Source organism: Eurosta solidaginis, chromosome 5, assembly GCF_040869045.1.
Source record: "Eurosta solidaginis isolate ZX-2024a chromosome 5, ASM4086904v1, whole genome shotgun sequence".
NCBI lineage: Eukaryota > Metazoa > Arthropoda > Insecta > Diptera > Tephritidae > Eurosta > Eurosta solidaginis.
Genome location: NC_090323.1, coordinates 64,745,493 through 64,758,049, shown reverse-complemented (window position 1 = coordinate 64,758,049; position 12,557 = coordinate 64,745,493). Strand labels below are relative to the sequence as shown.

Genomic DNA, 12,557 nt, shown 5'->3' with positions numbered 1-12,557 from the left:
CATAGCTGCGCAGATAGATCCATTTCGAAGGGTGCTAAGCCTTCATCATCAGTACGCTTTAGGCATGCTGCGCTAACCATTTAGCTATACAGCGGTGGTTTGTTTGACTGGCAAATTTGCTACTTCTATTCCTTTTTACCCAACTATATTTATTCAGTGTTGCGCCATCTGGTGCAAATCACTGATAATGCTGGATTTTTGTTTATTGTCAATTACCTTGTTTGACATTCCCAAGCGCTCATGGTTTATTAACAATTGTTTTTGTTTTTATCGGCCTATTGATAAATCGTTCAAGGTTCGAATCGAGCTCAAGGCCAGAACAATAATTTTTTTTCTAATGATAATTATTGTTATTTTTTAATTGTTCTAAATTTGAAAAATTATATTTTGTTTTTGGAATAATAAGTAGAAAATTTTTCAGAGAAACTGCCATAGCTGCGCAGATAGATCCATTTCGAAGGGTGCTAAGCCTTCATCATCAGTACGCTTTAGGCATGCTGTGCTAACCATTTAGCTATACAGCGGTGGTTTGTTTGACTGGAAAATTTTCTACTTCTATTCCTTTTTACCCAACTATATTTATTCAGTGTTGCGCCATCTGGTGCAAATCACTGATAATGCTGGATTTTTGTTTATTGTCAATTACTTTGTTTGACATTCCCAAGCGCTCATGGTTTATTAACAATATACATAATTGTTTTTTTTTTTTGTTTTTTTGAAAACAAAGGAACATCCGGTCTGCGTATTTTCTCTAAATTATAGGCTAGAGAAATGCCTACCCCCCTTTCGTGCCGAACTTAGTCGGACTTACCGACTGTCCCCCACTAGGTTAGCCCCGCTAGCTAACCAATGGAGCTGTCCTAAAAAGGACACTTGGTCTGTGGTTTCTCGCCCCCCAGAAGCTTTGCAAAAGGAAATAGGTAAGCGTGTTCCGGTTTTATTCATTTTGTGGAAAACCGAAACAGGCTGGTATATTTTTTCCGGACTATTGGAAAAAAATATAAAAAAACCGCACTTGTTTTCACAAAATTTTTCCGAATATACGGCGATTTTTACGACCACATCGCTTTATATTGAAAGTATGAAAAACGTATTTTGTATCGCGGACGCACTGCTTTCTATCAAAAAAAATTTCTATTATATTGCGGACGCACCGCTATTAATAAAATTTCCAAACTGTTTCACGAGAACCCGTATATATATAATTTCTACAGCAAGCGAAACGCTTTGTTTAAAGTTGTAGTTAATGAAAACATTTTATTTTTTTTTTTTCATATTAAATTCATGTGTTATATAAAGGCAAAAATTTCATTTTATGGCATATCATATTCAAGAAGAATAGGGGAGCTCAGGATTTTGTGCAAATGGTCATTGTATTTACAAACTCGTGTAGTACTTTTACACCAAAACGCGAAAAATTTATATTGCTATATTATATTTGATACGCCATTCAATACCAATGCACAAAATCTCTGAACTGCCTTTATGTAGTTTTAATTTATTAATAAAATTTTTTTTATTTTTTTCATAGGCTATCAAATGCACAAAAACTCTCAAAAAATTTTTTTGTTAATAATAAATTCGATATTAAATTTATACTTTATTACTTTTAATAATATATTTTTAATTTTTAGGGTAAATGTTTATTAATATAAATTGTGAAAGTAAATTGATAAAAAGGTATAAATGTTTGAATGAATTGATTGAAATAAAAATTTATCGATTGGAAAAGCATTTGAACAGTTATTTAGAAAAAAGCTTTATTTTTACAAAAAAAATTTTCTGTGAAAGTGGTTTGAAACTTACATTACGTTAAATTACGTTTACTTTGCTTGTTGGGATTTTATATAAAATTATTCATGGGAAAAATTCAAAATGCACATCTTAACCAATTTAGTTGTTAGAAAAGTATGTGATAGAAAATTATGATAAGTAAAATATAATTTAATGAAATAAGTACAGTTAAATGAAATGGACATACATACATTACTGCTGTCAACCCTTTCCTGCGGACTGGTGCTGCGTTCGATGTTGCTGCGCTGCTGGAAATTTCGGTGCTTACGGTATTTTCCCGCTGCTGCTGACTTTCTGGGAATGTAATGCCTCTGTCGATGTTTTGGTATTTGTGGCGTTACTTCATTCGCCGTTATAAATGTATATATAAAATTCTTGGCGTTTGTGCCGTTATTAATGTAGTGATGCCGTTATGCAAGTGGCTTGGTAGCTGAAGTACAGCTGGTTTCAAAACTTCATTGGTTTTGTTAATAGTGTTGATTTTTATAGTTTTGAAATATTTTTTTTGTAGGATTTTTGAATTTTTGTGGTTTTTGTTTATTTAAATTTCAACATTTTTGGTAGATTTTAAATTTTATTTTAATGTTTTAAAATTCTTGTAGTTTATGTCGAAGTTTTAAATGTTTTGTGTATCATTTTTTGTAGATAATTTTAAATTTTTGTGTTTTTTTTTTTTTGTAAATTTTTAATTTTTCGTATTTTTGTATGTAATTTAATAAAATATGCGTTTACTGCACCAGTGGCATTTTGTTACAACCGCCCCTGTACTTAATTAAAGCAATGTTAAATTTGTAGTTTGTTGTACATTTTGTTGTTTCCAAATTAGGAAACGTTGAAAATATGTTCTGCGAGCACACCCACACACGCTATCTACACACAGGCACTGGCCACTAACTATTTTCTTTTGTATAATTTTGTTTTATTAAAAGTTTATTAATTTCTTAGTTTCTTTAATATATGTATATAGTTTTTTACAAGTGGGACTTAAATAAATTTCCCAAGTTTCTTTTTAAATGGTTCTTTAAGTTTAACAAAAATTTTTTTCTCACACGCGTGGGTAGCGCACTGTGCTAACTCCGTGCCGACGAAGTTGCTGTTGCTAAACATTTTATAATACAAAAATGTGAAGCCCTTTTGTACAGAAATTACACGCTCTTAAAAATTTAAATTTTTTTGATTTATCGGTTTGTGTAGACTCTTCACCACTTTACACAATTCTTTATGATGCAGTTGTTCTATGGAAATGTCACGGTCGCCATGTAGCGTGGCATTTAAATGTCACTTAATTTTGGGCTTGCAGACCCACCCACGCCTGTACGCACACACTCACTGCGTTTTCTTTTGTTGTTTCCTTTCCAAATTAATAAAAACTTATTTAATTTTAAAATTAGTTAGTCTTTATTTCTAGTTTTAGTTTTTTCACTTAAGTTTTGATTTACACACTTAGAGTCTTCGACTTTTATTTTTCGTTCTGTATAGGACACCATCTCGGTATGCATTTTTGCGCATAACGGGAAAATTGTGTGATGCGATGGCGTGATAAATTCGAGTAACGGGAGACTCAACCAATGGGGTTGAATCTCCGCGTCATTCCACTCTAACATTTTAAGTGATGCCAAGTGTTAATATGAGCATTGCATCTTTTTATTTATTAGAGGGGGAGCTGCCAGATTTAAATGCAGTGACCCAATTTGACACTACAGGTGCTAGCCCGACCATCTCGGGAACGATTTATGTGGCCACATTAAACCTTCATGCCATTCCCTCCCTCGCCAGAGCCTCGTCTGTTAGTGAAACAGGATTCGCCGCGGATAGGTGAGGTTGACAATTGGGTTTGGAGAAGCTATATATTGCGCTGGCAACCTGAAGGGTTGCGCTACACAGCCCCTTCAATCTGGTATCTTAGTCGCCTCTTACGACAGGCATACCTACCGCGGGTATATTCTGATCCCCAAACCCGCTGGGGGGATGATCGATGAGCTTTGCAACAGAATAAACGGCTACCTCACTGATCTCTCCAGTTTTTTCCCCTCGCGAAACCTGGCATTATCACCGAATAAATTCGCGACCTTATTTGCAACATGGACGTCCCAAATGTCGACCATTTTGAACATCCACGTCGATGGCACTACGCTACCGACTGTCCTACACCCCAAAATCTTGGGTGCGACGTTTGATCGGATCTACATTTTGGTGAGCATACACCCGCAATTGTACCGAAAATCCAGATCCGTAATAAAATCCTCAAATCCCTTGCTGGCAGAACTTGGGGAAAACACAAAGAAACGCTCATTACCACATACAAAGCAACTGGCCAGCCGATTGCATGCTACGCGTCCCCTATATGGTCGTCAAGTCTAAAAACTACTCACTGGAAGAAGCTACAGGCCTGCCAAAATACTGCTCAGAACCGCCACGGACTGTCTTCGTATGTCCCCAGGGAACGCGAGTCACTCTCAACTTCAATCTGGATACTGTAACAGGTTAAACTCTTATCTATCCAGAATCAACCCCGACATACAAAATGTATGCCCTGCTTGCAACATGTCCCCACATGACACCAACCACCTCTTTAATTGTAATGTGGAACCAGCGCCTCTAACACCCCTCTCATTATGGTCCACCCCTGTTGAAACAGCAAGTTTCCTTGGCCTCCCGTTAGAGGATATTGATGACAATTTGTGATCGGTCGCACCTATTGGGTTTTGCGATACACTGCTACAACAACAACAACAACGTTAAGTCTTAACAGCACCAGTAATATATGGAATTGAAAAAAAAAAAAAAATAAGACAAATGGGACTTTCAGAACTATGGCTGCCTTAAAAACTTAGGTTATTTCAACACGTAAAGTTTGATTGCAGAGTTGGGTTTGGCTGTTATTCCTTTAGTGTTCTGTTATGTTATCTGTAGGGTTGGTATATACGCATGGAGGAACCGGAAAAAACATTTCTGTTTAATTTGATATTAATTGATGTAATTTTAAGGTGTAATGATCTTGCCAAAGGTGGTGCTTTCCTGTTACTTGCTGGAACAGTCGCAGTTGAAGTAAATGCGTGCTTTTTCGTCTATAGACGGCTTTACGTACAAAAATTTACTCTCTTTAGAAATATGAGAGGGCCTTTTGGCGGAAACACTTCAGCAGCAGCTTTTGCTAAATAACTGGGTGAAATTAATTATGGCAAAATTCCTATTTCTTTACGATCAGATTTGATTTCTTTTCCTGTAATGTTTCTTCTAAATATTGAATCTATCTTTACAATCTATAAATTGCTTTGAGAAAAGACATTTTAGGCACCTTAAAATGAGGATGTTGATATCACTAGAACCAAAACAACTTATCGCTCTATTAACACAGTCGTGGAAGAGTCCCAAGCTGTGCATATCCGATTGAGTTTATTAGCTCTTTTGAGCCATCAGAAATTTCTCCTCAACGATTGATCCTTAAAAAAGGGCCCATAATACCATAATATTTATGCTTCGTTATTTCGATTCTCCACGCATATGTAGTGGGACAAGGCTTTTCATCACAAAACTTTTACGGATGTCATTGAAGCAATTCATTTTATCGGGAAATTTCGAAAACAGTAAAGTTTAAAACCAAGGATTTCATTGATACCGATAGATTTGTCTTTTCAATTTTAAATGCCTCAAATTTCCTATTCAATGAAGCTCAAGGACGATCATTAGCTGCGAATCAAGGGATTGATGAGCGCAAAACAAACCTTTATAGCTTCAGAGCTTCTGCAACTCAATTTTCAACCACACCTACGCGAGGGGAATCTTGTTACAAATATGATATCATACAACAACAGTCATTAGCTGTAGCAGATGGCAATCTTACCAACTCATATTTTACCCATGGCCAATTATGCGTAGCTTCCATATTTTTATAAAAACGTGGGGTAAAACCAACGGGCATAAGCTAGTATACTATATTAAGGCTGAGTAACACAGCACTGTGCTGTGTTATTGTGTTAACACTCAGTAATGTGCGGCACGCACACGCACACTTATCGATTCATTTATAACACAGTGGCACACTCGATGGCACAAAGCTGACTGTTTCTATAGCACAGAAAATGACACTCAGATCGTAAGTGCACATTCATACATACATAGTCCATTGTGCTTGTGTTTTGCTTCATAGTGTACAAGTACAAGTGTGTTGACTTATCTGTCAAGCATTCTGACAGGCACTCGCTGGATTCGGAATGACAGCGAATTCAAAATGGATACCATTACCGAATGCTCCGAATGATTGAAAAATTGAAAAAGTCGAGACGATTGGTAGACAAAAATGTTGTCGTTGAGACCAAAAATGCGACTCTAGACCTGAGATTTCCATCAGGTGAGCGAGGCTGTTTGTAGTTTTGACGTTTATCGCTTAGTGAACACACTTGGTATAGGTACACTATGTTTTGCTTGTGTGTTGATTGTACTCATAATCTTGCCCGTGCATTACGTTTAAAAGATGTGGGCACAAAATGTATACTCTAAGTTGAAAATGTTCTATTTAAACAAAAGTTGTGGTTATATAACGTAGATTCCCTAAACATGGGAGTATGAAAGAAGATAAATGTTGCCATGATTTACTTTTCTAAATGGCGTCAAACGTGGCGTTAGAGGTAAGTAACACAGTACTGTGCTCTGATATTGTGCCAACACTCATTTCGACTTTCGATAATCAGTTATAACACAATTGTGTCAACACAATGTGTTAACACTGCAAAGTGTGCCTGTGCTACTGTGTTAACACTCAACAAATAGTGTCATTATCCACCACTAGACTATATATGTACGAAATCGTTTGGTGAAATTTAAGCTTGTAGCTGTTGAAATGGTGTAGAAATTGCGAAATGTTTCTTATCTGAACTATCAGTTGTATGGGATATATGGTATATATACCACCGATCTATACAATTTTTACAGACAACAATGTATGCCTTAAACGCAAGCAGTTGGTGAAATTTTAAGCTTTTACCTGTTAAAATGGGGTAGAAATTACGAAAAGGCTCTTATCTTAAGATATTACAAAAAACCTCTTTTCTAAAAAAATCGGTTGTATGGGGGATGTATGCTAGAGTAGTATGCTATACCCACTCAGCATTTAGGTGATTCAATTTTGAATTTCCATACATATCAATACAATTTGATTACTCTTTCTGACTAAATAATGAGTTATACAATTGAACAAAAGAGATAATCAAATATGAATACTTTTGATGATGAAAAACTAAAAAGCATTTTTCGATCACTTTTTGGAATCATTTTTGAAGTCCTTTAATGATTAAGTTTTAATATTTCATAAAAACCAACAATAAGAATAATCAAATATGCTTATCTTTGATGATCAAAAACTGAAGAAAGTTTTTCAATCACATTTTGGAATCATATTTGAATCAAATGTGTTTAGGTGATCAAAATTTTATAATCACTTTTCATTCAGCTTTCTGAATCTTTTATGAATATATTTGTTGACTGAATAATGAATTTTATACTTGTTGAAATTTTACTTTTCATTAAAATTTTTTATTTTTTTCACATACACATATTTTTTCAATCATGAAGCTAAGAAAAAATATATAAAAATTTTATTATTTATGCAAAAGATACTCTTCAAGACAAAATTAATGTAATGCTGCTCGTGAACGAAGATTTCCCCAACCATTTCTCCCCTTCAGCTTCCCAGAAAATACATGATTGGTCAATACATAGGTTGTGAGCTATTTGAACCCCAGGTAAGTGAAACTATCTTGACATACCTTGATACGGCTTCAACATCCCGTATCGTATCCGTATTTTAAGATGCAGACGATAATGATGTTGGATGTTGTAGTCTCAGGTGTAAATCGATCAAGTTTGTTCGCAAGTTAGCTGTGGTTCGCTTCGCATGCTTTCTTCCCCTGATGAAATGAGATTATTATGTAGTATCCTATTTTGAATGAGATATGAAGAATAAATGCATTATAATGGCATTCAAAAATGATGCAAAAATCTCAACCAAAACGATTGAAATATATTCACGAATATGATCAGAAAATGACTGTGAAAGCAGTCAAATACTACTCTAAAACTATTCAAGCTCAATTTTACAATGATATCAAATATGAATAAAAAGCGTTTCGAAATAGGAATCATAAATGATTATTCAAGAATAATCACATTTATGGTACATTTTTCTCCCGACGATACGTTAATTTTCGAACAGAAAATGCTTTTAAATTTGAACGTTTTTAATCATCTTGGGGTATGATATTTAAATATTTTTTGATCAAAATTTTCAAAAAATGCTGGCTAGGTAATGTCTAATCCGAGTATGGAGCAGTCCAGCTGCAAGTAGCTGCTTCGAGGATGACCATTTGTGGGAGGGACGCAACAAATTAATTGGGATTACACTGAAATGACAACAGTCCATGGTCGGGGAAAAATCTCGATTCGCTCCGGTACACAGACTGCCGTGGGAAACAACGAAAAGCCCCTTAAGGGTCATAAAGTCAAATGAGCTTGCGGCTACTGAAGTGCATGGTATAAATATTACAAGGTAAAACCGGTGAGAGGCGAAATGACGTTTAAAAAAATTTTAAAATTCTCACTGCTCTCACATTTTTATTTTTTTTATTTTGGTGTTGTTTTCATAACAAAAATATAACAAACTGTAATATATTTGGTAATTCTATACGACAGCATGACACTCTTAATACACGTCCAAAAATATCAAGAGGGGTATCAAAACACTCGTTTTGGATGTAGGATCGCGAATCCGAAATTGGAGGTAAACAATTTTGGGTAAGTCAAGAGATATTTGCAAAAGAAGTTTTGAAAATTTTCATGTGGTTGTTGTAATTTTGATGATTTTGTGGTGCCCACAAAAAAAATTGTGAACATAAGTGTTTTCCGCGGATATAGTTTTTGTCTCCAAAGCGGTGTTGAACGCACCTAATGTAATTTTTTATAAGCGCAGCCAAAAGCCGCCAATGCAGAAAGGTGGTCTGCGCAAAAATGCTATGGATCCCACCGTCGGTTTCGGAGCACTCCGGGGTAATTTTTCGGTTTTTCGTTAATATATTTTGAACGATCTAAAATTTTTATTTTCCGCCTTCAGATTAGTGTTGTCGAGGTCTATACGAGTGTTTTGACACCTCTCTCGGTGTTTTTGCACGCGTATTACCGGTGTCATGCTGTCGTATAGAGTTACCATATATTTTTGCGTTCAACAATTATATTATGATATTTTATCCAAAACCGAATTTTTTATTGGTGAAAATAACCAGAAAATAAGAAATCTCAATTTTTAATTCAAGAATTGTATTGTGGTTTCCCGCAAAAGCAAGAATCACGCCACGATCCTCTTCTGAGGAATTTTCTTCAACAAATTGTTTGGAACTGTATCAGCGTTTACGCGACGAGAAGAAAAACCCGACTTACCGCCAAGGTGTACGGAAGAGATACATATCTACTAACAATAACAATTTGGTGTATATATCTGAGGAGATTAAGGTCTAGCTTTCCATCCAATTCGAAGACTACTTATCGTGTATTCATTTTTCTACGAACCGTCTCACCTAAATACATGTTTTGTGCCAAAAATTTATCTGCTAATTCGGACGAACTTTTGGTGCCAAGGTAATGCCGAGGGACAATCAATACCATTTATACAAATTTTCTTAAATATTTTTGATGGATAGGCCAACACACTATCTCTACACCACGGCGGCAGACTTTGACCGTTCAGCCCGTAAATGCAGCCTCCACGAACTATCATACTCCAACTGGACGATGATGTTTAGCTAAGCTGCGAAGAGCTACAGCGTTTTTGCTGACGTGGGCAAGTTATGGGAAGATCTCCACTGGGGTCGGAGAAGCAGGTGGGGGAAGACTTTGATCTCTCTTGGTGTCCCCTGTTGACGTCAGTTATCGCGAAACAGGGTTAGCTTGTTACGCAACGACCAGCATCTCCTAAACGGTTAAGCGCCAATTAAAAAATGTATCTTCCAACCGCGAGGAAAAGGACCAAAACCGCAGTAGCGAGGACACTTGAGACTGGTGATATCTTATAAAGTGAAGTTTCATATTTAAGGGTTAAAGACGTATCAACCAAGTGAAGAAGGATGAACGAAAAATCAATAGGGGTGGTCTCCAACATTCGTTCTTCTTTCCCTTTGCAAAAATAGCGTTGAGGAATCCATTATATTGGTAACTCATTTTTTTGCGATATACATAAAAACCGATTTCAAAACTTTTCGAAATATTTTTTCACTTATTTCATAAGCATTTTATTTTTTTGGTATTAAAAAAATGAAAATGTCAAACCGACATTTTTTTTTTGTGTTTGCTTTGGTTTGGCATTTCCACAAAGTTTAAGAGAGTGATTTTAAAATTTTTTTAAAAATCAAAAAACCATTATGGCCGCCAAGAAGAGTAAATGGTTTTACCTGGTAATATTTATACCATGCTGAAGTGTTCATAATGCCAATTGAAGTGGTCGAAAGGAAAATTAACTTTTTAATCATTTACAGTAGTTATAAGAACCCTTATGGTCATTTGAAGTTGTTATAAGGTCAATTTACTATGTGACCCACCCACAACAACAATAATACAAAATACATTTAATTAATAAAAAATTTTTATTAACAGGATTCCGATCAGCGTAGCATGGATATAAATACTGCAAAGGCAATGCTGCAGTTGTTGCTCGGCAAACATTGGCCTCTGTACCCGCAATTCGCACAATTCCTCGATCAGTCAAAGTACAAAGTTATAAATAAGGATCAGTGGTGCAACATTCTCGAGTTTTCGCGCACAATCAACAATGATTTGACGAATTACGATATCGATGGAGCATGTGAGTATATTTAATTATTGCAAATGCAGCATGAATGAGGGGGTTCGCTAGGTGGCGCAGGGATCGTGAATATTAAATAAAACGTCCGAACTTTGAAATATTGCTTTCGAGGCTTAAGGAACCTCCTGATAACCTAGAGACCTGAAACTTTTAACGCCACTTATGGTCCTATTGGGTTCTAATATTAAAGTTAAAAGATTTTTATGGATGGGACATGGATCGAGATATTTAGAAAATCTATTTGGAGGGAATCTTGCGATCAATTTTTGAGTAACTTTTCGGGCAGCAACATTCATGAAACTTGGAAAATACTTCAGAAAAATGTTCGCTAGGTGACGCAGGGATCGTGAGCGTAGAAAAAAAATATCCAGAACTTGAAAATTTTCTTTCGAGATATAAGGAACTTCCCGATAACACAGAGGGCTGAAACTTGGAACATATCTTAGGGTCATATTCTGTTATATTAATTAAGTTATATTTGTTTTGGAATATTAAGTAGTAAATTTTTCAGACAACCTGCCATAGCTGCGCAGATAGATCCATTTCGAAGGGTGCTAAGCCTTCATCATCAGTACGCTTTAGGCACGCTGCGCTAACCATTTAGCTATACAGCGGTGGTTTGTTTGACTGATAAATTGCTACTTCCATTCCTCTGAAGAAGTAGCAAAAAGTAAAATAAATAAATACAAGGCGCGAGCAGATTTTAGGCCGAGCTTCTCTTCCAATTTGCGGTTCCTTTTGATTTTTCCTATAAATTGACGCGACAGGACCTACGCCGACTCACTGAAAAGCTTTTAATGGCAGAAATACACTGGGAGTGTTTGCCAAATCACTGCCGGGGGCGAGCCCGATTCGAAATGTTTTTTCTAGTTGAAAAAACTTGTTTCTAAATTTTTTGATGTTGCTTTCCCCGAGCCTTGAACCCAGGATCTTTGGTGTGGTAGGCGGAGCACGCTACCATCACACTACGGTGTCCGCGACAAAAGGGGAACACAAAAAGAAGACAAACAAATTTGTAAAACTGCCTTTATATAAATGGTTCAAAACGCAACGGAAAATGTATCCTTAAATTTTGGCTCAATGTAAATTTGAGACGCATGCAGGGCACAATTCATTTTTACTATTTATAAAAAAATGCGGTATCAACTCGTTTCATTTGATGCTTACATGAAACTGTATTCTGTTTTTGCTGTTGACGATCGGGCCCTAAACTTGTAAAAAAAAATTCGTGAGTACCAAGTATTCACATGTTGGAAAACATCGACACTAGTACCAGTTGAAAAAGTTAAAGGGGCTGAAAAAATTATAGAAAAAATTGTAAAAGGCCAGCTTCTCGATTACCTGAACAAACATATTAAACAAATTATCATATGTGAACAATCAGGGTTTAGAACCAAACACTCTTGTGAAACCGCTCTAAACCTGGTTATAGCAGAGTGGAAAGAAATCCTGTCAAAATAGTTAGTAACAGTGTCGGTCTTCCTGGACCTAGGGCATTTGAAACCAACGATATGGTCATCTTACTGAGGAAACTCCATCACATCGGGGTACGTAATACAGCACTGGGGTGGTTTAAAAGCTACCTTACTGGCAGAAAACAAAAAACCATAATTAGAAGCTCAACTTCGCCTGAAATTGATATTGACAAGGATCTGTTCTTGCAGCAATATTATTCATTGCATATATAAACGATATAAAAAACGGTCTTAGCCACTGCAAGATACGGCTTTTCGCGGATAATGCATTATTGACCATACGCTGTTCTTCGGAGATAGAAGCTATGTCTAAGATGCAAGCGGACTTGAATGTTGTGTATAACTGGTTGTGTCAGAATAAGCTTAAAATAAAGATTTATAAAACGAAATGGATGATCATGAGGAGAAAGCATGCCGAAGAAAATAATATAGCCTTGAAAATA

The 12,557-nt window shown here is 35.9% G+C and overlaps 1 protein-coding gene across 4 annotated transcripts in view; it reads left to right on the top strand.

Annotated features, from left to right (window-relative positions):
* SCCRO4 (DCN1-like protein SCCRO4) overlaps positions 1-12,557 on the top strand; it is a 139,155-nt gene that overhangs the window by 124,681 nt on the left and 1,917 nt on the right. For all 4 annotated transcript variants that reach the window (XM_067791606.1, XM_067791608.1, XM_067791609.1 and 1 more), the window contains one exon: positions 10,432-10,639. In XM_067791606.1, the coding sequence (XP_067647707.1) occupies positions 10,432-10,639 (208 nt within the window). The remainder of the gene's footprint in view (positions 1-10,431; positions 10,640-12,557) is intronic.